We start from the raw sequence: 26,792 nt of genomic DNA, 5'->3' as shown, positions 1-26,792 counted from the left end.
TGGCTCATGTCTGTAATCCCAGCACTTTGAGGGGCCAAGGCTGGTGGATCACTTGAAGCCGGGAGTTTGAGACCAGCCTGGCCAACACGGAGAAACCCCATCTCTACTAAGAAATACAAAATTAGTCAGGTGTGGTGGTACATGCTATGGTCCCAGCTACTCAGGAGACTGAGGTGGGAGGATCGCTGAAACCTGGGAGGCCGAGGTTGCAGTGAGCTGAGATTGCACCACTGCACTCCAGCATGGGTGATGAGTGAGACCCTGTCTCAAAAAACAAAAAATAAAACAAAGTAGTTGATCATGAAGTATATTCAGGAAAGAGAATCAAGGATGTTAAGAAGGTATCAGTAAACTTAGTAAAGTAGAAACTAGTGAGTTAAAAACACTGGAAAGGATGGTATTGAATTAAGAGATGCTGGCTAGAGAAAAGAAGAGTATCACATTTAAGATTTAGCAAATTTAAGAGCAGCATGGTCATGTCCTGGTGGTAGTGGTATAGATAGCTGATATTAAAGGAAATTAAAGATCATCAGCAATCAGGAGAATGCAGTATGAATTCAAGGTGTTAAAAAGTACTTTTTTGGTCATTGCTTAGGTTCCTTTTTCTCTGCTTGTCCCTTAAGGATTGATATTCTTCAAGTTTCTGGTTTAGGCCTTGACATCTTACTAGGTCCAGTGAGATGGTTACTCAGCCACCTTCTGTTTTATGTGAAATGAATGGATGTCTTTTAAATTAGATTTAGTTTTATACAGTTTGGGTCTTGGGTACTCATTATTGCTGTTACCTAGATAAACTCTTTTCTACTCCCGGGGCTTCAGTTACTACCTCTATGTGGTTGGTAAAATCTATATTGATAGTCTGGCTCTCTCCCCTAAACTCTAGACCCACAAAGCCAGTCACCTCTACTAGACCTGTCTTCTGGGGTGTCATGTAGGCACTTTACACTCAACATTCACAAGACTGAATTTGTATCTCCAAAACAGCTTCTTTCTCTCCCTGTGTTCCTCAGTCTACTGAATTTATTCACTTAATAAATGTTTAAAGTCTTTATCTTGCCAGGCAAGATCTGCTCTCTTGGACTTGTATGCTGAGCAAAATAGATGTGGACCCTACCCTAATGAAGTTTGCATTCATTATCCCTCAAATCCAGTCATTGGCCAAAGTGACTACTTCCTGAACGTTACATCCCAAATCTCTCATCGCCATTATTTTGATTCAGACCAAGCAATATCTGGATATGAGTAACCACAAGAGTGTTCTAAAACTCATTACTGCCAAAGGATTTTTTTAAATTATGAACATGCTTGTATCACCTGTCTGCTTAAAATCAATCAGTAACTCACCATTACTCTCAGATAAAATTCATCTTTTTAATGTGGCTTAAAAGACAGTTATCTGGCCTTTCTTATCTCCATCAACTCTAGCTGCTTTTTCCTACATACTCTTATGTTCCAAGCTGACTGAATTATTTTTAATCTCCCAATCATATTAATGCCTTCTAATTTCTGATGGGTTATACATGCTGCTTCCTCTGCCTAGAAACACTATTCTTCTACTTTGTAATTTCAGGGCCTTCCTCCCTCACTTTGTCCTTAACACACACACATACCACACACACACATTCTGTTAAATGTCATTTTCTCTGAGAAGGCCAGCTTGTGTGTGGTCTTTCAAAGCTGGGTTAGTTGTTTCTCCTATGCAGCCGCATAACTCTGTTCTCTTATTAAATAGAGCACTATATTTTAATTGTCCATTTACTTGGACCAAAGGCCATTTTCTTGTTTCTTTAGAATCTGGAAGATGCCTGCCTGGTTCATATTAAATAGCCAGTAAGTTTTTATTTTTTTAATTAATATAAGAACATATTAATATTCAAGTCATGTGCTAGCAGCGGAAGTAGCAGTAGGAGCTAGCAGTAGAAGCGGGAAGACTGTTACATACTAAAGTCATCTAGGAAGGTGAAAACGAGCCCTGATATATAGACTTCTCAGGTTAAGAATCCTGCTTAAACTGCAAGTATGAACTTTAAATGGAGAGTCAAAGTGTGATAGAACAGTGACCTGAAAAAAACATCAGTGTTTTTCTGTGACATCTGGGATAAAAAGTTAAACTTGACTCACAATTGAATGTACCTTTTAACTGTAATCATTTTGTGATCTGATCATCTAGCAAAATTTATTCCTTTGGGTACACTTAAAGAATGTTGAATTTTCAGTTTAAATCCTATAAATGTGATACTTCTGAAGTTTGTTCAGTTTCTAGTTTGCATATTTGCTTACCAACTTTGTCCTTTCACATAATTACCATTTTTCCTTCTTAAAAATTTTTTCTAAAATTTTAAGTAGAATGTAAATCGTGTTTTTCTCTAATCTGTCGAAAGGGAATAAAATAAAAATGAAGTGAAGTGAAAAATTAAGGTCTAGATTTTAGATATCTGAATGATCAGTTTTAAACATTGTTCTGATGTCTGTATTGCTGAAGTCTATTCTGAGGGGTGATGTAATCTAATCAGCCAGGGCATGGACAGTTCAAATTCAACTCTGTGAACTACCAGCTTTGTGTACTTGACAAACTCCTTAACTGCTCTGAGTCTCAGATTCCTTATCTGCAAAATGGGGATAATAGTGTGAGCCTCATAGGGTGTTTTCTGTACAGAATAATAGCAATTAAGAATAGCAACCTTAGGAATTGCATAGTTTAAGTTTCTAAAAAAGCAGTCATCCTTGGCGGGAAAAAATGGTGATGATGAGTTTTAGAAAATGGAAAAATACTGCCCTAAAATAAATATTTTTTCCCCTTGATAGCTCTTTGACAGATTGAGAGATGAAAATCCAGATTTTAGAGAGAAAATTATAGCAATCAACAGCGAACTCACCCAACCTAAACTGGCTCTCAGTGAAGAAGATAAAGAGGTGATCATAGATTCTACCAATATTATATTCCACTGTGCAGCTACAGTAAGGTTTAACGAAAATTTAAGGTAAGTACAGGTAATTATAATATTTGAACTTCAGTTTAGTTATTAAAAGATCTCATTCTAATTCTGCTCTTCAGTCAATTTGTTGTGAATGTGATTTAAAACTATTTGTCATATGTTAACTGTGGCTTTCAGTGTCCTACAGAGTGTTAAAAAATTTTTCTTCCTTTTGTTATCAGTTTAAAAACCCTGGATAACTAATACATATTGATTAGAAGAACTTGCCATGAATTTAAACATGCAACAGGGGAGAAGCAAAAAATGGAGTAGAAGAAAGCTTAGCCTTAACAACTAATAGTGTTTGTCTTCTCTTCCTTCAGAAGCCTATACCCCAACAGTTTTATTCTTCTAATCCACATCATACCCATCTGAAAATAAACAAAATTAGGCTCTTTTTTTACAGGATAAGGTAAATTGCTTATAAATTTAAATCACACCTTTTTATTTTCAAACTTTTTTGGTAGTACTAGGGGCAAGGTATGTTGGAGATTAATTTAAAAAATAATTTGGACTTCTTTCAAGATATCTGTTGCAAGAAAAAGTTAAGACTCTAAATGTCCCTTGTTGTTAAAAAATCTAATGAATATGCATTTCAAATAATGGTTCTGAATTCAGAGCAGTCTTTTTGACAGTGTGTCCAAAAATACAGTTTTTATAATGTTACTTTAATTGTATGGTCTCATGCCAATTAAAATGGTACAGACTTGTTACAGGTTTCAAAGCTACTTGAAAGCGTTCTCTTTAAAATGTTTTAAAGTTAAATAACTAAAAGGAGGAAGTTGAATGTTCCAATAAAGAAATAAGTATTTGAGATGATGAATGTGCTAGTTACCCAGATCTAATTACTATACATTATATGCATCAAAACACCACTGTGTATCTCATAAATATGTACAGTTATGATATGTCAATTTAAAAAATAAAATACATTTTTTAAAGTTTAAAAAATGGAGTTTTGAGGCTGAGGTAGGAGGATCGCTTGAAGCCACCCTCGGCAACATAATAAGACCCTGTCTCCACAAACAAAAAATTTTAATTAAGAATTTTAAAAAATTAAAAATTAAGTTCTGATTACAAAAATATGATATCATTCACCATATTGTCTTTATCTAATATGGAAGTATCAATGTCAGTCAGCATTATATAAGGTGACAGTTCAGTGCCAAAATATTACAATATATTTTGCCTATATTCCAGGTGAGTTCACTATAATAGTCCCTTAGATCTCTGCAGTCATCCTTTATGGGTTTTCAAGGTATTTTCTCATTAATTATTTTATTCCATGGTCACTTTACCCACTGTAATATTACAGACAAATCCATTGTACACTTGAGGAAGCTGAGGCAGCATTGTAATGGAAGGGCTATGAGCTTTGGAATTACATACGTTAGTTCTAATCTTGACCATATCATTTACTTACTGGTGAGTTTGTGTAAGTTATTAACCTCCTTAAGCCTCAGCTTCCTGATATGTAAAATCAAAGTAACATTTCTCAAAAGATTATTATTTTTTCCTTCAGGAAATTTAAGTGATGTCTCAGTTCCTGTCCATTGCAGGAAATCTGAATCTGTAGCGGTTGCTTTATTTATTTTTTTAGCTCTTTCTACGCAGCTGACAGGTAAAATAATGTGCAGCCATTATGTGTTAATGATTCAAAGGTGATAAAGAATATTATTAGGACTATAATGATCTTATTCTCATAAAATATATGCATAGATGTATTTATATACATGTCTTTTTATATTTGCTGATACATTTATCTTTGGATGGTGCAGTTACAGGTAGGTTTATAGTCTTACCTATATATTATTTTTTCTACTATGAACATGTATTAATCTTCAAATAAAGCTGTATGCAATGACTTTTTAAAATTATTTTTAAAAGTAACACCTATAAGAAATCTTAAAGGGACTGATACCCTCATCAACTAACAAAACTCCTTGTTTTTTACATTTAAAATTTTCTTTGTGTGTATATATATTTGCATATAGGTCTAACAATTTGTTTTTAACTAGCATTTCCAAGATTGTTAATGTGGTCTTTAATTTTTAGTTAGTGCTTTATCTTTTCTTAAAGAAAAGATAGTGTGAAATGGTCAGTAAAATAGATTCTTGTTTCCCTGTAGTTATGGCTTTTATTATTTCCTTCATAGACAAAAGAAAGAGTTCACACAGCTTTATGAAGCTTAGCATGTTTTCATGAAAAACATATGTAAATATTGGCTAATGATAGTATAGTCCTCATTGACTTAAAGGGGGAAATTACATGCTTTGAAATGTGAACAGGCAACATTGATTAGGGGGCAACTCATAAAGGGAAGCTTTACAAGGAGGATCAAAGTAAAGTACTTTCAGGGAACTTAGTCTCTCTTTCTGTCACCCTAGGGTAAGCAAGGCTGCCATTAATGAAAAGACATCTTCTCATTATTATTTTCTTCTTTTACTAGAGATGCTATAGCAGAAGGCATCTTACATATTACATTGTTCTTCTCTTCCATTGTCAAGGCATGTATGTTCACTGACCTAGCCCTTGTCATTACATTGAAATTATTTCTGGGAAGCAATTTTGACATCCAAGTGGTGATACGACATTGGGTTTGGGTCAGAGATTCTATAATATTCCAGATAGGCATAGAACAACTTTGTATGAAAGAATTACTTTTTTTTATTTTTAAGGTAGGGTCTCACCTTTATTGCCCAGGCTGGAGTGCTGTGGTTCAATCATGGCTCACTGCAACCTCGACCTCCTGGGCTCAAATGATCCTTTCACCTCAGCCTCCCTAGTAGCTGGGACTGCAGGCGTATGCCAACACGCTTGGCTAATTTTTGTATTTTTTGTAGAGACAGATAACAATTATTCTTTATAACTGCTTGTTAAGTTAACCCACAAATAAAAAATGGCACGAAGCTTTTACTGTTGGGAAGTTTTCAGATATTACTACAACATTAAGCCCAATACCTTAGGAGAGAAAACAGCGTAAATTGCACACAGATCTTATTTGCAAAGTGCATGTAGTCTAGATGAGATAGGATATGCAAAATAACTGTAATATAGGATAGAAAATAAGGATTTATCAAGGAGCATACATTAAATGCTATGGGAGTTGAGAGAAGGTAGATAGAGCTCACTTATTTTCAGATGTGGTGGTTCCTAAATCTTGAGACAGGAGAAAAATAGATTATCAGGCTTAGGATTCACGAGGAAATACAGAAAGTGTGGGGAGGGCTGGGCGTGGTGGCTCACTCCTGTAATCCCAGCACTTTGGGAGACTGAGGCAGGCAGATCATCTGAGGTCAGGAGTTCAAGATCAGCCTGGCCAACATGGTGAAACCCTGTCTCTAATAATAATACAAAAATTAGCTGGGCATGTAGCACACACCTGTAATCCCAGCTACTGGGAGGCAGGAGAATCACTTGAACCTGGTAGGTGGAGGTTGCAGTGACCAAAGAAGGCACCATTGCACTCCAGCCTGGATGACAGAGCAAGACTCCATCTCAAAAAGAAAGAAAAAAGTGAGGGTAGAAGTGAAGATAATAAATGGAGTGACTTAAGTAGTTGATCATGGGGTCTGTTATAAGGGAAGGTACTACTAAGGGAAGTGCAAGTTAGGCAGGGTCAATAAAGTTGAGAGTAATGAAGAGGTGAGAAATTGGAGACCATGAGGACAAAAACTAGGCTGAAAGAAAGAGATGAGTGGGTAGATGGTATGGTTCATAGTATAAAATTTTAGAAATAGAGCAATTCAGGGTGATAAGACCCAAGGTATGAATATGAAAGATTTTTCAGAAAGAAATGGAAGTTAAGATTGATGCTTAGAAAAGATCAAGAAACAATTGAGTTTGTTGGGCATTGATTATCAAACTTTAGAATGTATTGTGAATCTTAAGAATTACTGGAAAATGTGTTAAAAATGCATATTCCTAGATTGCACTTGCCAAATTTTGACCTTTCAATTTTAGAATCATACTCCAGAGTTCTTGTTTTTAGCAAGAGCCTTAGGTGTGATTTAGTCACTGCTGGACCTTTTTTACCCCTTTAGAATCATTGCTGTCAGAATCAGCTTTGGAGACATTTTTAAAATTACGGGTGACTGAGCCCCCTACCCTAAGATTGACTCATTGTTCCCTAAACATCTGTGTCTATATTTTCATTAAGGTTAAAAAAAATGGCGGTTGTGGTGATGAGATCTCATCTAGACAGTATTTTCTTAGGAGCAAGAGGGTGGAAAAGAGACTTGTGTCAAAATGGCCTAGAGAACTTATTTAAAATATAGTTGTCCAGACCTCATTTCATGTGTTAAAAGTGTCTGAGGATGAGGTCCAGTAGTCTGCATTTTTAATAAACTCCCAGGTGTATGTTATGCAAGTATGAGAACCGTGGTTTAAGGTCTTTAGAAGTATTATCAACATAGATTTTGAATAACCTAAGCTGTCTATAGAAGAAAGATGAACAAGAAAATTTATTGGCACTTCAGGTCATTGAGCTTTTTTTCTTTTTAAATTTTTTTTGAAGTGATTTCCATGTCTACATTTAGTGAAGGTAGATTCTAATTATAAAGACTCTCTCATTTTGCACCCCTCTCCCAAAAGCCTCTCTTATTGAAGATGCATTTATGACTCCATATAACCAAAACAAAGAGAACATTATTTTTGTTTAGTACTAAATGACTTCTAATATAACATGTCAGTGTCTCAGTTTGAAGGTCAATGGAGTAGAAATTGGATTGAGGTAAAACAGAGTTAGGTTAACTATCCTGGCAGAGAGATACTAGGCGTTACTTATGTGGGCACAGAATGGCTTCAGGTTTGGGCTCTCAGGTACAGATGCAAAGGGAAAAAGGTAAGGCATAGAGGTTTTCCTCTCAAGTTATTCCTTATTTTTGGTGACCCAGAAACTCTGTCACTATCCTCAGGGACGTGTAACAGAATATCCTTAGTGTACATTTCCCAAAACATTGCTCTTCCTGCCCCCGTTGTTTTGCAAATGCAAAAGAAAATAGTGCATTCCCTTATAGTCTAGTGGACAGTATCCTCTCTGTGAAATGTCTTTCTTAATGGATTTTCACTTGAACAGATTTTCGCCCTCAATTGAGACAAGGAAGAAAAAAAAAAAGATGCATCCATGATTTTAAGACCCCCAACCCAATTAAAAAAAAAGCCTTTCTAATATGTTTTCATAGGGTCTCGGGTACTATTAAATTAAAAGAAAATAATATGGCACAGGACTTTTTTTCTCTCCTGGAGTTATTCCTTGTTCCTGGTGACCCAGAACTTGTTGTCCTGTCCTCAGGAACCTGTAACAGAATATTCTCTGTATACCTCTCCCAAACAGTACTCTCCCTATCACCATTGTTTTGCAAATGTGATAAACATCAAAGCACTGCTTTACAGTAAAGTGGACTGGATTCTATCTGTGAAATATCCTGTCCTTTTTAAATAGTAGTTGGATTTTTTTCTTAAATACTGAAAATAAAAGAATTTTGGAAAGTACTCAAAACTATTTTTTTAAAAATTTTTTTGTGTTTGAACATTACTGCTTTGCTGATTGTATACATAGACTTTCTAATTTTACTTTTAAAACTTAATATAGAAACAATATCTGTATTTCTGATCTTTTCCGTAGTTATAATTTTAGTGATTTGATGATATTCCATCATGTTGACATGCCACAGTTTATGTATTATTCAGTTAGAATAAACTTTAAGGAATTTTAATTTCTTTTTATTTGAAAAGTGAGGGTTAGAACAAGTTTTTCCTCTGAGTTAATTTCAACAGATTAACTAGATTAATACATATACCATTTCTGTAATTCCTGGTGCTTTGTCCTAGTTTCCTTAAGATCATTTGTGTCAGTTTGTAGTGTCAAAACAGTATATTACTTTACCAGTATATTACTTTGTCACTGGTATTATTTAAATTATTTTTCCTTTTTATTATTTTTTAATTGACAAAAGTTGTATATATTTATCGTGTACAACATATTTTGAAATATGTAACATTGTGGAATGGCTAAATGAGCTAATTAGCATGTTCATTATCTCACATACTTTTTGTGGTGAGAATACCTAAAATCACTCTCTTCATAATCTTTAAAAATACAATACATTGATATTAACTGTAGTCTCTATGTTGTACAATAGCTCTCTTGGTCAGTTTTTTAAAAGCTATAAACAGAAGTTTAATAGAAAGCAAAAACTATCCACCATCTCATTACCTTAAGGAATATTTGTTGACTGCCTGTTTGGTGACTATGTTAGAGATACTGCTAAATGCTTGCAAGCTATTTGTTTTGTTTAATTTTATACCAGTTGTAGTAGGTAGGTTTCATTATTGTTCCCATTTTCAGGTAAGAAAACTAAGGCTGGAGTGCTTCAATAACTTTATGCGCTAACTGATAGGTAGACCAAGTAAGAATTTGAACACAGGACTGATTCCAGAGCCTTGTTTTTAATCCTGCTTCACATGATATTGTATGTATTTTTTTTGGTATTATTCATACCGATTTTCCATGTTTTTGTAGTCTTCACATAATTATTTTAGTGGCTGTATTCTTTCATTGTGATAAAATACCTACTTTATTGAGCCATTCCATATTCCATAGTGAATATTTGGGCTCTCTGGGTTTTTATTATTACATGGTACTTTATTGATAACTTTTCTGCATATATATGTTTGCTTTTGTGGAATTATTTAAGTTAATTATAGAAGGGAATATATAGATCATTTTGGGGTTTTGCATTTACCTTGTAACAAATGTACCAGTTTTATTATAATATCCCTTTGAATTTTATAAGGTAGTCTTAGAAAAGTATTTGGATTGATTGCTATAAAGAGGGAAATAAACACATACTTTCTTGATTATATGTTAATATAATTTAATGTTTCTGAGTTTTCTCTGGCAGTATCATCCTTTTTAGTGTCTCTACCTTAACATTTAAAAATTACTTAACCATTCTATTTTTTTATCCTTGTGGCACATCCATATTATGCAATATTATACTTTTAAAAATCGAGATGCAAAATAAGTCTAGCATGACTTCAAAATTATGCATAGAAGCTAAAGACTGAAATTATCTGTTTGTTCCTGAGCAATTAATTTTTAAATTTCTACTTTAATTTTTAAGTGCTATAATGAAGGTTATTTTAAAATCAAAAAAAATTTTAACACAATTGATAAACATACTTCATACAGAAATAAAATACACAAAATCACAGCTAAAGGATAAGGTGTAAAGAAACAAAAATTTCTGTCTCTGTCTCTCTTACTACCTCTCTAATGAAAATAAGATTTTTTTTTAACAGGTAAAATAAATAACATAGCTTTCCAATTTTCTGTTGTCACTTTTTCTTTTTAAACAGAGATGCTGTTCAGTTAAATGTGATTGCAACGCGACAGCTTATTCTCCTGGCACAACAAATGAAGAATCTGGAAGTGTTCATGCATGTATCAACAGCATATGCCTACTGTAATCGAAAGCATATTGATGAAGTAGTCTACCCACCACCTGTGGATCCCAAGAAGCTGATTGATTCTTTAGAGTATGTTTGTTTGAAATTTATATACATTTACTTTGATCCCAAAAGAGGCTGAGATGGGCGGATCATAAGGTCGGGAGTTGAAGACCAGCCTGGGTAACAGAGTGAAACTCCATCTCTACTAAAAATACAAAAAAATTTAGTCCGGTGTGATAGTGGGCACCGGTAATCCCAGCTACTTGGGAGGCTGAGGCAGGAGAATTGCTTGAAACCTGGGAGGCAAAGGCTGCAGTGAGCCGATATTGTGCACTGCACTCCAGCCCGGGCAACCCAGTGAGACTGTCTCAAAAAAAAAAACTTTGGATCCAAGTCCCTCTCCCTCCTCCTCACCCCACCCATATACATGTGCGCGCAAGCGCACGTGCACACACACATACACATGCATACATTTATCTCTTTTCTTCAAAAATTTTTGAATATCCTCACATCCTTTTTATTGTATAGATTAGTATCTAAAGGAATGTTAGTGAAATCAATGTGTAGTTTTCACTTTTGACCAAGTATAATGGCTTTGGAGGAAGGCTCCTGAACATCTTATTAGTGATATTAGGGGCTCTCTTTTAGGGAATCAATCTTAGCAATCAAGAAGTACCTGTGGAGACCCATGACTGCCAGTTTAATAGCAAGCCTCTAATTTATTAAAAGATTGCCATCACTACCCCCCACCCATGGAGTATATCTGTAGAGAGGCTTTTAATTATTAGAGAATCAGAGGAGTCATAATCTTTTAATTCATACCATTAATCTTACTGTTTATCATCTTTCTGAGGACTGAAATCCTGTCAGCAATTATTACATAAAAATTATTTGTGAGTATTGATAGATAGGGATTAAATGAAGTAGTACATACCATGACCTTGTTTTCATTTGCTGCAGCTTAGGCTTTCTCATCAGACAAGGTTCAGACAAAAAAATAAGATCTTTTTTACTTTTATAGACTACAATTATATAAACATTCCAGTATCCACCATATTTTCACATTTGTTAATCCTTATATAATATCTTTGAGTTTTTTCCTCCTTTATTCTTCTCTTTTAGTCTCTTTTCTTTCCAGAGATTCTATCCACTTTGACTCCTTAGTTAACATCTGCTGATTTCTCCTAAAATAAGCACAGTCTTTTCTTTAAAGGTTTCCTGCTAATCATTATGAGGAAACAGATAGATTGTAAAAAAATAAGTATGAGAAATTACCAAGATGTTTTCATTGTAATTCCCTAATTTCTATTTTCTCACTTATTTTCTTAGATAGTCCCAAATATCTACTTCACTTTCTTCATATATCAATAGGCAAAGTGTTTAATACCTGTGGGAAAAGTTGAGTGTGGAAGTTAATGAAGCATTTTACTTTTTCTCTTTATAACATTAATATATACAAACATTTGAGAAACTGAAAAAGAACTTGTAAGCTAATGCTGTATCTCCTTTGCTGGATGCAAAGAAATCTAGCCAGCAGATAATTTAAAAATAACTCAGATTTGTTCTGTAAACTCTAGTGATGAGGCCTACTGGCTAAAGTTTCTCCTGAGTTTAGGCAGGTTTTTTTTTTTTTTCTCATATATTAACTATCCCTTCCATTTTTCAAAACTCATCTCCATGGTGGAATTTTTCCTAAGTTGGATAGCAATTTCCCTTCAATTTAATTCATATTCTTTTTCTTTCATATATAAAAAGTACTTCCCTATACAGAAGAAAATTTTATCTTGATAATCTCCATTTTATGCAATTTTGTCAATTAGTATGGGTATCATTAGAGTATGACAATATACTGAGTCTACTTGCATACACAGCGTTATCGACAAGAAGGAAAAAGTATCTGAAAACAAGTACATAACATATTAGAATCAGAAGTTTAGGAAAAAACTTGGATATCACCTAGTATATCACCATCCTTTTACTGATGAACAGAGTAGACCATTTCTTCAAATAGAATTGGAGGAATTTTTTGACTTCATAGTAGGTTGCTAGTTGAAGTTTTATAGCATGGTTCAGTTTATTTTTATTGCTCATCATATTTGTTCATCTCACTAGAGCATATGAATTGCAGTGTTGCACCTTAAATACTAGACCTTTTATATTTTTTATGTTCATTATAAATGTATGTTAATTGTAAATGTATATAATCAACATGTTATTTCACTAGGTGGTTATATACAGATCTATATTTCCTAACCTGCAACCTTCCAAAAGGTTTCAGATATATTTTGGAATTTATTTGGACTTTAGAGAGGGAATATAATTTATGTACTGTGTAATAGGAAAAAACTTTTTAACTTGATCTGGGTTAGTATCCCTGATCAAATACATATAAAATATATGACTATTTAAACTAAGTTGAATCAAAAAAAGACCATAAGTCAGTGTAGATGAGATTTTGCTATCCACCATATGATTTACGAAAGAACTCTTAGTTTTCAGATCTTTTTGGATACAGAAATTGCAGATAAGGGATTGTGGATGTGTAATTGATGTTTAAGAAAAATAAAGACTAAGTTTAATTTTTCAGTAAAAGTCATCAGATGATTTGAGTCAGAACAACAGATATGTTTAAATGTGCAAAGTTCAATTAAGTGGCTTTTCATTTTATAATAAAATATCTGGAAATATATTTGTATGCAATTCTTTACCAGGTGGATGGATGATGGCCTAGTAAATGATATCACGCCAAAATTGATAGGAGACAGACCTAATACCTACATATACACAAAAGCATTGGCAGAATATGTTGTACAACAAGAAGGAGCAAAGCTAAATGTGGCGATTATAAGGCCATCGATTGTTGGTGCCAGTTGGAAAGAACCTTTTCCAGTAAGTTGTTAGAAACCTTTATAAATTATTGGAGTTGAGAATTTTAAGTTACAACTCTATAAAAAGAGCTGGCAGTTCTTTAAGAACAGGTATTATTTATTAAAGATGGATTACCATGGCAAAGCTGTTTTGTGTTCATAGAGCTAATTTTATTGGAACTTTCATTTCTGTAATGTGATGCTGAGTATATAGAAATGTAGATTAACATTTTAAAAATCCTAATTGAAAATTAAATCAAGAGCTGTGACATTGTCTCAAGTCAGAGGAGACCATGATTTGGTTTGCTTCTTAGTACCAAAAAGAAACAGACCTTCCAAGAGGTAGATCCCTTCCTTCCTCTGTAGATCACAAAGCTAAGAAAGGTACAGGGTGATGTTAGGGTAGTTGTGAATTCCTGGAATGAGAAAAAGCAGAAATATAAACGAGTTGGGTAAATTGATTTAGGCAAAACATAGGTCTATGTAATGGGAGTAAGTGATAGCATGTCTTGTTGCTTTGACAATTATTCTATTTTTCTCTGTTTTATTCATAATTTTGAGGAGGATATGCCATTTTCCTTAATCCCAGGATGCTGAATTAGTAAATAGCATAAAATCAAACTTGAACAAGCTTAATTTTGCAAAAATATTTAACAGTATAAACCCCCTTTTATAAATTTCTCTTTGCAGAGAATTAATAGAAGAGTAGGTAACCCTTTGAAAATGGTTTTACTCAGTCACTTTTGATCCCAGGGGAAGACTGTTTCTGTTTGGGACTGGTAAAAATATTTTGGTCTGAATCTAGTCTGTTTTTTAGTTTTTAGAAGACAGCTATCAAGTATATATTTGGGGTTGTAGAGTTCAAATAATAAATCTCTAGCTTCATAATGTTTCTAAAGCTTCTCCCTCTTTTTAAATTTTTGGTATTAGGGATGGATTGATAACTTTAATGGACCAAGTGGGCTCTTTATTGCAGTAAGTAAACCTTTTTAATATTCTATACATTTTTCTGCTTTATGTGTATATTTAGATATATATACACTATGGCTTATATATCTTAAGGTGCTGTTTTTAATTTCAACAAAGGCAGGGAAAGGAATTCTTCGAACAATGCGTGCCTCCAACAGTGCCCTTGCAGATCTTGTTCCTGTAGACGTAGTTGTCAACATGAGTCTTGCAGCAGCCTGGTATTCCGGAGTTAATAGGTATATGAGGTGACAATGTTGCTTATTAAATGTATAGTAACTGAAAAGGAAAGACATAACTATTGACTAATGTTAATTAATCCCTCCATCCAGATATTGCCATACCAATATTAAGGCAATATCACTGCCAACTCCAAGAGTTGGTATTATCACAGACAATAGCAAGTGGTACCATCAGTAGTAATGAAGAATTAATGTTAATGCTCATATATTACTTACAGAATAGACAAGTTTATTAGGGGTTAAAAATGAAAAAAATACCTTCCCTAAGGATGATTTTTTTAATCCAAACTAAAACTTGGTGTATATATATATAAAGAGCTGAAGTTTACAGAATATGGTTTACATATATTAAACATGGCACATCAGAGCAGCTTTAATCAACCCATGAGACTCTTTCCTTTAAGAGGTAAAAGTAGCATTTATGGGTAACGTTTAAACTTTAAGCTTCCCAGTAACTTTTTTTTTCTAGCTAGTAAACTACCTTTATTTTTGATAATAAGTATTTTCTGTCCTAAAAAAGGAGAGAGATGATTATATGAATATGTTGTTTCTGGCAAAAGGAAACTTAGTCCATAATTTTTTTCAGCTCGATCCTCTAAAAATGAGACAGGAAGAGCTGAGATTGTCTGTTGTTTTCCTCATGTTTAGAAAACAGATACTCCTATTTAAGGAGGAAAAATGTGAAAGGGAAAAAGTCTGTATTTTTTAAAATAAAAAATTATTTTTGGTAGGGGAAGAAGAAAGTGTAGTTAAAATAGTCATTAGCATAAAAACTAATCCTTTAAAAGAAATTAATATAGAAAAGATGCTCATCATCCTCATGTCTTCTTGAATATTATCTAAGATTTAGACTGGATATGTTTGGCCTCTTATTATGATTAATTGGTTTCACCTTTGTCTTCGCAGACCAAGAAACATCATGGTGTATAATTGTACGACAGGCAGCACTAATCCTTTCCACTGGGGTGAAGTTGGTATGATTTTACCTGTGTTTTTGAATGTTAGAATAAATCTTAAAAAACCAAGTTCCCTGAAGTTTTAATGTTAGAATACCTATGAGGCATTAAGGCCACTGAGTTACCAATTTGTTCTTAATTGTCATCTTAGAAGTAATATCTACCAATACTACCTTGTGGTTCTTAATAATGTCTCACAAATTTAAAAATGTCCTGCTGTCTATTCTTACCCACCCACCCTACGCTTGTCTAAGCCTTGCTGTTTTTCTGCTGCCATCTGCAGCAGCCCTCATAGATATGTATGGCATGGGAACAGTGCTTTTTTTCTCCCTCATGAGCACCCTTGGTCTTGCCGTTGCCTATCCATAGGCAGTATCACTTCTTACAAGAGGTGGTCTATTAAGTGGTACCCAGAGTAATACATGAAGGAATTAGGAAGAAGGATACAGTTTGCTAGAATATTTTTTATTAACCTTTATTAATCTATTTAAATTCACAGAGTCACAGCAGGTGTATGTGCTCTTAGTTCTGTAGGAATAGTGTAACTTAAATAGGAGTAGTGTAACTTAAAACCTGTTGTAATTGAATCATTTTTAAATTATTGGTTGATAAGTTCAAACTTAAAGTAAAATATATTTTTGGTATTGATTTAGTGATAGGTCTTATTTAACCTCTAATTGAATAATTACCCCTGTAGAACAATTTTGATTTCAATGTAAATTTTTTATGACATTTGTCCTAGGATTTTTCTATGGCATTTTATTTCAGTGTAAAGATTGACCATTAGAGCATATAGGAAAAAGATAAAATCTAAGGTGATTTTAACTTTATAATTATTTTTAATATTCTTTTAAGAATATTTAAACATTTTAAATGAGTTAGGTTTTTTTGTAATCTTTTAATGTGTTGTAAAGTTTAGTAAAAGCTGAAGTTGAGCATTATATTTTAATGACTATCTCAATAAAGTATTAATGTAGATGATACTAGGTTTGATTGTGTTGACGTTACATAGCCTACATAAATTACAACAGAAGTTAATTTTGGGTTGTTTTATGCCTGTTAATATATGTTAATTTGAGCATCTTAAGCAAAGGATGATGATTTTCCTTTTCTTTTTTAAGTAAGTACAGTAATAAGACTGGAAAGAGGAACAGAAAGAAAGAAGCTATCGTGAGAAGTGAAATATAGAAAGTGACACTGTAAACTGACATAGGTAAAACATTGAAAGGATTTTAAGAGTGAATTTTAGCAAAAATTCATTCATCTAATTAAAATTCATAAATAGCAGCAGTTATAAAACCACTTTAGTTTAGCATTTTAATACCAATATTCTATTAGTTACTAGAAAGTAGAAAAGTTTGTTTTTTTAAATGAACGAACTCTGACATCTTTGTAAAATATTTTGCATTGTAAAAACATGATTTTTTTTTCAAAACTTCATTACATGGTTATTATCAAAGCTGTTACACAACTTTTCTTCCTCAGAATACCATGTAATTTCCACTTTCAAGAGGAATCCTCTCGAACAGGCCTTCAGACGGCCCAATGTAAATCTAACCTCCAATCACCTTTTATATCATTACTGGATTGCTGTAAGCCATAAGGCCCCAGCATTCCTGTATGATATCTACCTCAGGATGACTGGAAGAAGCCCAAGGTAATGGTGACTAGCTCTGTCCTATCTGTTCCTCTGACTGTTAAACAACCCATGCTTACACTAAAATGCATATTAACTCTGTATTTGTTTATGCTTTTGATAAGGCTTAATGGCCTTTTGTGAATGAGAAGACTCTTGAATTTAAGACATTGTCAGAAAAGCAAAGGTAGTGTTGTAAGTTACTCTAATTTGTTTAAAGTTTGGATAGTTATTATCATGTATTGAATTCTAGGTCTTTAGGTTTCTTTCTGAATAACAATATTTAAAATGCTTTGACGCTTATTTTTCCCACAGGAGATATTCTAAATCATTACTTCAAGATGCATCCTTTTAACCAAGTTTACAGGCGCCCCAATATTAAGTTTTATACCAACAACCTATTGCTTCATTATTGGAAGGGTGTCAGACATACAGTACCTGCATTATTGCTCGATCTTGCACTCAGGTTGACAGGTCAGAAACCGTGGTAAGAAGAATAGGAGTAAATACACTATGTATTGGTAAGGTGGTAGAAGCTTTCTGGAGAGACAAAAAGTCGCTAGCATGAGTTTTACCTTTAGATTTACTAACCTGATTAATTACAATCACAATCAAAATGCTAGGACATTTCTTAGAATTTGGAGATCTTTAAGGGGCACTAACTATGGATCACATCTTACTGGGTCATTGATCATCTAAAATTCCACAATACAGGAAATGTCCTACATTATGATTGTCATTGTTATTATAAGCTGAAATTGAGCCCTTCTCTCCCTCTTAAAAACCTAGCAATGAGTTTTTATAGGGGATTAAGGGTAAAAGTTTTGCTTTGAATGGATGCTGCAGTTTTATGTGAAAAATACAGGATGTGTCTAGAAAATTAATTACTTGAAATACCTCAGCTGCCCATTCAGCTTATAATATGGTTATTACAGTTTTTGACTAATTTTCCAGGTTGGGAATGGCATAGTTATGAAAAAAAAAACAAACAAATGGAAAACTTTCTATTTTCTTATAGTTGTTATAGCCTTTCTTTATTTTTTGTTTTTGTTGAAATCCCACAAACTTAAAAGTTCTTCTACTGTCTTTACCACACAACTACAGTAGAATATACCATAAAAATACTTACTTTTTAAAACTACATTGGCATTACAGTGGAGTCTTTGATTGGATAGTTCAGGATTTGAGTATTTTTGTATAAAGAAGATACTGATCCCAGAAGTTCCATCAATTACTCCAAAAATAAAAGTGAGGTATATATGCCAGTTACAGTGTATCAGGATCTGAGTTCCTTGTAGGTATTTTCTGTGGATTCACTTTTCCAAGATGTTTCTCACCCTATATGTTAGCTAATTGAAATATGTGAGAGGTGTTGAACAACTTTAGAATGGGTAAAGAAATATTTTCGGACTTTTCTAGAGTGATCTGCAAAGTGCAATATTTGCCATTGGAAGCATTCTTTCATGGCTAAACAGCAGGTATAAATTCATGAATGATGGCAGTGTATGTTTTCTTTACATAAATAAGGTTGTTATAATTTAGGGCAGAAAAGTAAAAACTGGGTAAAAAAAATAAAGCATTAAATATATCACATTGCCTTACACAAAGAAAGGGGGCTTAGTAAACGTTTAAAAAAAATAAGTGAATAACTAGTTTACTAATTACTGTTAGTTTGCTAATAGCTGGTTTACTAATTACTGATTCAGAGGAGATGTTGCTGCATACAAATCATCTAAAACTTGGCTAAAAACAGCAACAATCATTTTATTTCTTTCATGATCAGGAATTTGAGAAAGAATCAGCTGGGCACTTTTGGCTTGGAGCCTTTCATGTGTTTGTGATCAGATGAAAGAGACAGGTGGGCAGAGAGGCAATGGAACAGCCAGAGGCCCGGATATTACTGTTTGTCATGTCATAAGGATCTCTCCATATACTTCTTTGCAGTAATTAATGATAGCCTTAGGGGAATTAGACTTCTTACATGGCAGCTGATGGCTTCAAGGGGGAAGGAAGTCTTTTAGCAAGTAAGGTGGAGGTTGTGTTGCCTTTTCTGAGCTACCTGTAAAAGTCATGCAGCATCACTTTTCCCGCATTCTTCTAGTCACAAGTGAATCACAAATCTTCCTAAATTTAAGGAAAGGGGAATTAGAAAGTAGTCATGATGAAGGGTATTGTTGCCGCCATTTTTGAAAAGTACAATCTGCTGTAGTCAACCTTCTGGCCAAAACAATTCATATTTCTTCTGCATGGAAAGTATAGTTGCTTCTTCCCCCCTCACCATGCCTTCCCCTTCACGCCTCCCCACCTCCACCACCCCAGATCCCTGTGGCATCAGCTGGAAGCCAGGGTTCTGTCATCTAAATCTGGTCCAATTTTGGATAAGGCTGTTTAGGAGTGATTTTGTCAGGATAGCTCCTTGAGTATAGTTTCTCAAGAATTGATCTGTGAACTAAAGCAACAAGTTACTGACTGCCCATACACCCATCATATGATGGTGGCATAGGATAATGGCTTTAAACAGTTTTATTCAAAAAGAGAGTATTGGGAGGTACCCAGCAAACACTGCTCCATAACATTTCTGAATTCTAGTCAGATACATGTTGATGGTTTCTTGATTAGGAATCAAGATACATGTTGATGGTTTCTTATTCTCGGGAAGGTTTCTGAGGCTCTTGCCTCTACCCTCTGAGTCATCCTTCTTTATGCATAAAAACTGGCCCATACTATGGGCTCTGTGTGCAGCCAAGTAGCCTTCTTATCTTGCTTCCTGCCCATGAAAGGGTAGGGAATCAGGGCAGGAACTGGCAAGCTTTTCTTGTAAATTAGGGCCATATAATATTTTAGGTTTAGCAGCCCATGTGGTTTTTGTTGAAACTACTCATCTTTGCTGTTAAAAATGAAAGCAGCCATAGACAATAGGTAAATGAATGAACATGACTGTGTTCACATTACAAAAACAGGTGGTGGGCTGGATTTGGCATATAGGCCCTGGTTTGCTGACCATTGATATAGCAGTCTCTTCATTTTTTTATTGTCTATCCCTTTACATGTAATCTGACACAATTGCTTAAAAATTGTGTGGGTTTCTGGTGTATCTGTTTTAAAGGAATCCACCCCATTAGGCTAAAGCCATATCCATAAATCTCTTTGACACAAGCCCTTCTCTTATCTTGGGTTCCCTGTGAAGTTGCTATGGGACAACACTTTTAGATCTTAGATCCTGCCTTTTGAACAATAAGAGTTTCTGTTACACATTTCTTTAAGATCTGAAGAGTGCCTTTTGTCTATCTGAAAGTTCTAGAAGGCACTACTTTAGGTCTTTCTAAAGTCTTAGCAAAGAATCCATCTTCTCCTACCCTGCTATGCTCAGAAACCATTTCTTAAAGGATTCCTGGCTGACATTTTACATTTCCTCCAAATTCCACTCAAATAGTTCATTTTTAAAGATCATCTTTGTTCTCTTTTGCCCTCTTTCAGCAAATTTCGGCTAGATCATTGAGTTTATTAGGTACACTTTCCATATTCCTTATTACCACAGGTGACAGTTTGTTGTCCTCACTTCAAACCCTCACCAACAGCTTTCTTAAAGCCCTTTAAGTCTTCTAATAATACTGTTTTCCTGGTCATTTTACATTTCACTGCCGATCACCTCACAGGCCTTACAGATTTTGTTTACCACTTGACCCTGAAGCCAATACCACATGTTTTAGGTTTTTATTATAGCAGCTCCTCCCAGTACTGAGATCTGTTGAGATCTGTTATCTGTTTTGTATAACAAAGCACTTCAAACTTAGTGTCTTAAAGTAATCATTTTATTTTTGTGTCATAATTTCTGTGGGTCAGGAATTCTAGAAGGGTTTAGCTGGATGGTAATGGCTCAGGATTTTTCAAATGATTGTAGTCAGACAGGGACTGGAGCAGCTTTGCTGTGGAGGGAGTGGTAAAGTGGGGAAGGGGACAGAGCAGCTGGTATGGCTGGGCATCTCTCTCTCCAGTAGTGTCAGAGCCTCTCCATGTGGTCTCTCCATATGGACTAGTTTGAGCTTCCTCGCAGCATGGCAGCCTCAGGGGGAGCTGGACAGCGTACAAGGTGACTGAAGGCTTCAAGGGTGAGTATCCAGTGAACAAGACAGAAAGCTCTACACCTTTTCTGACCTAGCCTCGGAAGTCACATTGTGTCACTTCCACCTCATTCTGTTGGTTCTAAGTTATTTTCAGCTCTCATTGAGAAGACAGTCAAGGTGACATTGTATTGTAGGTGGGCATATAGGATGTGAAATAATATCATAGGCAGCTTTGGAAATTAATCTTTCCTAAGTAGGAAACATTAAGTAAACAAACCTGAACGTTTGTCCTGTGTGAGGCTTTCTAAGTATAAAAGCAGGACAGATCCTTGACCTCTGAGAGCTTATAGTCTAAAAGCAACAAAGAATGTAGAGGTTTTTTTATTTAGACAATTTTATAAATGTTAAATACAGTCTAATTTGTATTATTTAATTTGTTCAGAAATTTATTGAGCATGGTAATAGACTTTACACCTTATATTGGGGCTTTACTATAATGCCTAATTTTACATTTAACTGATGTCAGTCATGTCATTCATTTCATCCAGTTTACTCATTTTTGTAATTCTGAATGTGAGCTAGATAAGAATCTAACCTGCTGTATATCTTGATGTAATTATAAAAAGCACAACTCAAATATACATCACATGGATTCTTGGTTAATAGTCATTGGGGATTGTGATGCATGGTGTTATTGCATGTAGAAGCAGTATAAATTATTCACTCCAGCCCTGGAAATACAGTAGACATTTCATCACTGTTAAAAATGATATTTTAAAAAAATGGCTACATGATCTTATGTTTTAGTTAACTAGCATAACTTTATCTAGCTTAACTTCTCTAAACCAGATATTTTTCATCTGTGTACTTCTCGATTGGAGACATTTGACAATGTTTGCAGGTATTTTTAGTTATCACAACTGGGAGAGGGCTGCTACTGGAGGCCAGAGATGCTGACAAACATCTTACAGCATGCCTCACAGCCCTCCACAAGAGGGAATTTTCAAACCCACAATATTAATAGTGCCAAGGTTGAAAAATGATTATCTACCCTGGACTAGATAATCATTAAAATCTTGCCTTCCTCTAAAGAATTGTGATTATTTTTTTAAAGTTGTCATAATAAAGAATAAATACATATTCAGAACATACCTGGCAATGTAGTCTTAAACATCTGTTCTATGGTATGTTTAAGCAAGGAGTGATGGTACAAAGATTTATGCTTCTATTTCCCCATAATTTTCAATCCATGTATTTTTGTTGTATGATAAATATTCTATAAATTTCACACACAAATATATGGTATTTCAGATTTCTTCCCTTTCCCCAATTTTTTACTGCAATTATGTTTTGAATGGCTGAATCAGTGATTGATGTTAGGGTGATTCTGTCACTTGAATGAATCTGAAGATAAGATTAGGTGAGAGAATTGTCAGTGAAAAAGAGTTAAGAAAAACTTTTTGATAAGATATATATAGGAAAACCACATTAGCTGTGTGTGTGAGAGAGATTTAAGTATGCTAAACTGGCGTGATAGTATGTATTGATTTAGTGACAAATTTATTATATCTTCTTTTTTAGAAAAAAATAATCATTTAATCTCTTCTAATAGCTGCATGTGTTTTTCCCCCTCAAATGCTTTTTATCTACAGAACTATCCCTGTCCAAAAATCGCCTTCAATGCTTGATAATTATTTTTGTGTTTAATAGAGATTTTGAAATTACTTTATTGGTTGAAATACAGTTTTTCTTTACATAGTTTATATTGCTTCATTTTTTTCCAGTATTCTGGACTCAGAGTTTCTTTCTAAATGTATTGAATGTGTTATCAGAATTGCTTGGCTAATGATACTTTTTTTTTATTTTTTATTTTCATTTCTAATGTAATTTTCCTCCATGCCCCCTATTTCTAAAGCCTCTAATTTTGAGACTTTCTAAACTATTGAATACATATAATGCAAATCTTTATTATAATATAAATGAAATTTAAAAAAAATACTTCTGTACAAATTATTTTTCTGTTCTCAGAAGCTGGGATTTTTTGTTTCAAAAAGTTCTTTCTTCCCTTTCCCTACTTGTCATAAATATTATTGTGTAGATGTTACTGTTCAAGTTAGTGTTATGATATCAATGACTTACAGTGAGCCATGATATATAAAATGACAGATTTAAAGATTAAAGCTCCTTGTACTTTTGAAAAGAAACAAGTGTCACACTCCTTTATTTCTATAAGGATGACCATTGGTGGGATATGGGAAGGTGAGTGAGTATCTGTTTCAGATAGTTTTCAGCATGAGTCATCCAGATGATGAAGAGTGGTGCCAATCATTGTTAAAGAAAAGTTGTTTTGTTTTTTTAAATGAATAGAGTTGACTACCTGGAAACGAATATTTCTGTATTCACTTTGCTTCAGCAATGCTGGAGAGTTGGGATTATAAATATAACACAGTATGTTATGAATTCACAGGAAATCTTAGTAAATGCAGCTGTGAACTAAAATATAGTCTATGGAACAGAAAGCAAGGAAATATTAATTGAATCCGTTCATTTGCTTAGTATTGATGTAAAAAATTATATATCAAAGAGTATTATATATCCTTTGAGAATTAATTCTGTATATCAGTAGAATTCTGTTTAGGTGGTATTAAATTCATTTTCTGCTGCTTTCAAAAAAAAATTTTTTTTTTTTGGATTTATAAATTGTTCATCCAAGATACAGAAATATTCTTACTCCCTGCTGGTTTGGTACACTTAAGGATTAAATGTTATAATTTTAATTTTAATGCCTATATTGGTGGTAATAGGATTTTTCCTAATCTATACAAAATATGAATCTGTCAATTTTTCTTACAATACAGGATGATGAAAGCAATTACTCGTCTTCACAAAGCTATGATGTTTCTTGAATATTTCACAAGTAATTCTTGGGTTTGGAATACTGACAATGTCAATATGTTAATTAATCAACTAAACCCTGAAGATAAAAAGGCAAGTATTTTCTGTTTTATGTTAGAAAATAAGTAGCATACTAATTACAGAACCATTAGCAACCTGAAAAATATTTTCCACAGCTATTATGCAACAAGAAAGCCATTATTTACAGTCTCTCATAAAGTTTCAGTCATAATTGTTAGTGGTAAAATAAAATTGCTCTATCTTAAAATTTCTAGTGTAAGTATTTTAGAGTGACAAAGGTATTTTCAAAGTATGATTGAAATGTTGATTCTCGTTTCCTTAATGTTGGATTAAGAGAGAATTTTAACTTCTTTGTGATTTTCTTTCAAACACTTTGTGTTCTCTGAGTTTTGAGAAAAACAAGTTTCTTAGAGAAACTTGTTTTTCACAAACCCTTTTACTTTTTTTATTCCACATTTTGCCCTTTGTTAGTTTGGAACTTAAATTCTTTGTGTATGTTCTTTTTGAGCTTACTCTAGATGTTTTAACATGTATATCTAACACAGACTAAGCTAAGCAATATTTATAGCCTCCTTCTTAACATTAATAATATTTAGAACCTTAAAATGTTTTAGTTGTGATTACCACTCTCACTCACTTAAAATGATTATAGTACTACATTACTTCAGTTCTCTATTTTTTTATGAGACAGAGTTTCGCTCTATGCCCAGGCTGGACTGCAATGGCGCAATCTTGGCTCACTGCAACCTCTGCCTCCTTGGTTCAAGCGATTCTCCCGCCTCAGCCTCCTGAGTAGCTGGGATTACAGGTGTCCATCACCACACCTAGCTAATTTTTGTATTTCTAATAGGGACGGGGTTTCAGTTTGTTAGCCAGGCTGGTCTCAAACTCCTGACCTCAGGAGATCTGCCGGCCTCAGCCTCCCAAAGGGCTGGCATTACAGGCGTGAGCCACCATGCCCAGCCCAGTCCCCTATTTAAACCCCATGATGAGATAGTATTTTGTTCATTTAGTTTTTATTTAGATTTAACTCTCTCTGTCTCTCTCTCTCTCTCTCTCTCTGTGTGTGTGTGTGTGTGTGTGTGTATACCAATGTCTTTACTCTCAGATTTTCTCCTTATGATCTTCTTTCTGCCTGAAACATATCCAACATACCTAGAATATGTTTTAGTAAGGATTCTGTTTTGTAGTGAGTTCTCAGTTTTTGACTGTCTAATATGTCCTTGTTTCATCCTTGTTTTGGAACATGATTTCAGCACATTAAAGAACTTTTTTGCTGGGCATAGTAGCTCATGACTGTAATCCCAATACTTTGGAGGCTGAGGTGGAAGGATGGCTTGAGGCCAGGCGTTCAAGACCAGCCTGGGCAACATAGCAAGATCCATCTCCACAAAAATAAAAAAAAAATTAGACAGGCATGGTGACATGTGCCTGTAGTCCCAACTACTCAGGAGGCTGAGGTGGGAGGATCATTTGAGCCCAGGAGGTCAAGGCTACAGTGAGATGTGATCATATCATTCATTGCACTCCAACCTGGGCAATAGAATGAGAGTCTCTCAAAAAAAGAAACGAACAAAAACTTTCTTTTTTATTTTTTGTCTCACATTGTTGCTATTGAAAAGTCAGTAGTTGGCTTTTCCGTCATAGGTGATCTGTTATTCCTGGTTCCTCTTCCATTTTCTCTTTATGTTTGGCATTTGGCTGTATCACTGTGAAAGTGGGTTTAATTCTGAAAAATTTACCTTGATTGGGTTGGGCTTTATGAATCTGATTTAAAAAAAAAGACTGTAGAGCTGGTTCATTACAGTTTTTCAAGAGTTTCTTTTTTTCTTCTAGTGCTAGCTTTCTTTCTCTTCCCACTTATTTTTTAAATTTTAATACTGTGTTATTTAACCCAATACATCATCAAAAATATTGTTTGATCAAAAATCTAAAAATTATTTAAAGGATATTTTACTTTATATTTTTCATACTGAGCCTTCAAAACTCAGAGTGCATTTTATACTCCACAGCATATCTCAGTTTGGACTAGCCACATTAAAAGTGCCCAAGAGGCACAGGTGGCTTGTGGCTGCCATATTAGACAATAGAGATCTAGTCTGTTCTACTGGTTCTGCATGACAGAAGTCCTCAAGTGGTCTGTTTCTCTGTCCACTTCGGTGTGTGGTGGGTATACTACTTTTTCCCCTTTGCTCAGAGGATATAGCTTTTTAGGTTCTTATCTTTTTGCAGGGGTATGCTGTAAGACTCTTAATCTCCCTCTCTGCCTACAGCCTTCAAAGCAGAAGGTCTAAGCCACCTTCTGCGGGGTCCTGCAGATACTCTCAAGTTGAAAGATTAGGCTGGCTTTCTGGAATCTGCTGATTCCTTACTTTCTCCTTCTGCATTTTCCCCCATGCATAATGCATACTGCTCAAGGGATTATAAGAAAGTTAGTAAGCAACCAGATGAAGAATTAAAACATTATTGTCCATTGAAGTCCCCCTTAACCCTGTCCTAACAATATGGTTTGGGTTTGTGCCCCTGCCTACATCTTCTGTCCAAATTGTAATCTCTAATGTTGGAGGAGGGGCCTGATGGGAAATTATTGGATCATGGGGACGAACTTGCCCCTTGCTGTTCTCATGATATTGAGTTCTCCTAAGATCTGATTGTTTAAAAGTGTGTAGTACCTCCTCTTTCACTGTCTTCCTGCTCCTACCATGTAGAACAGGC

The 26,792-nt window shown here is 34.4% G+C and overlaps 1 protein-coding gene across 1 annotated transcript in view; it reads left to right on the top strand.

The window, feature by feature from the left end:
- Positions 1-26,792, top strand: part of FAR1 (fatty acyl-CoA reductase 1) — a 64,056-nt gene that overhangs the window by 29,124 nt on the left and 8,140 nt on the right. The window contains exons 3-10 of the mRNA XM_012456608.2: positions 2,806-2,981; positions 10,338-10,517; positions 13,142-13,319; positions 14,228-14,272; positions 14,384-14,502; positions 15,412-15,479; positions 16,947-17,118; positions 24,020-24,149. Of these exons, the coding sequence (XP_012312031.1) occupies positions 2,806-2,981; positions 10,338-10,517; positions 13,142-13,319; positions 14,228-14,272; positions 14,384-14,502; positions 15,412-15,479; positions 16,947-17,118; positions 24,020-24,149 (1,068 nt within the window). The remainder of the gene's footprint in view (positions 1-2,805; positions 2,982-10,337; positions 10,518-13,141; positions 13,320-14,227; positions 14,273-14,383; positions 14,503-15,411; positions 15,480-16,946; positions 17,119-24,019; positions 24,150-26,792) is intronic.

This window comes from Aotus nancymaae, unplaced genomic scaffold (assembly GCF_030222135.1).
Source record: "Aotus nancymaae isolate 86718 unplaced genomic scaffold, 86718_ANA_hifiasm-v0.15.2.pri h1tg000059l, whole genome shotgun sequence".
Lineage (NCBI taxonomy): Eukaryota > Metazoa > Chordata > Mammalia > Primates > Aotidae > Aotus > Aotus nancymaae.
This window is presented reverse-complemented; position numbering and strand designations above follow the sequence as displayed.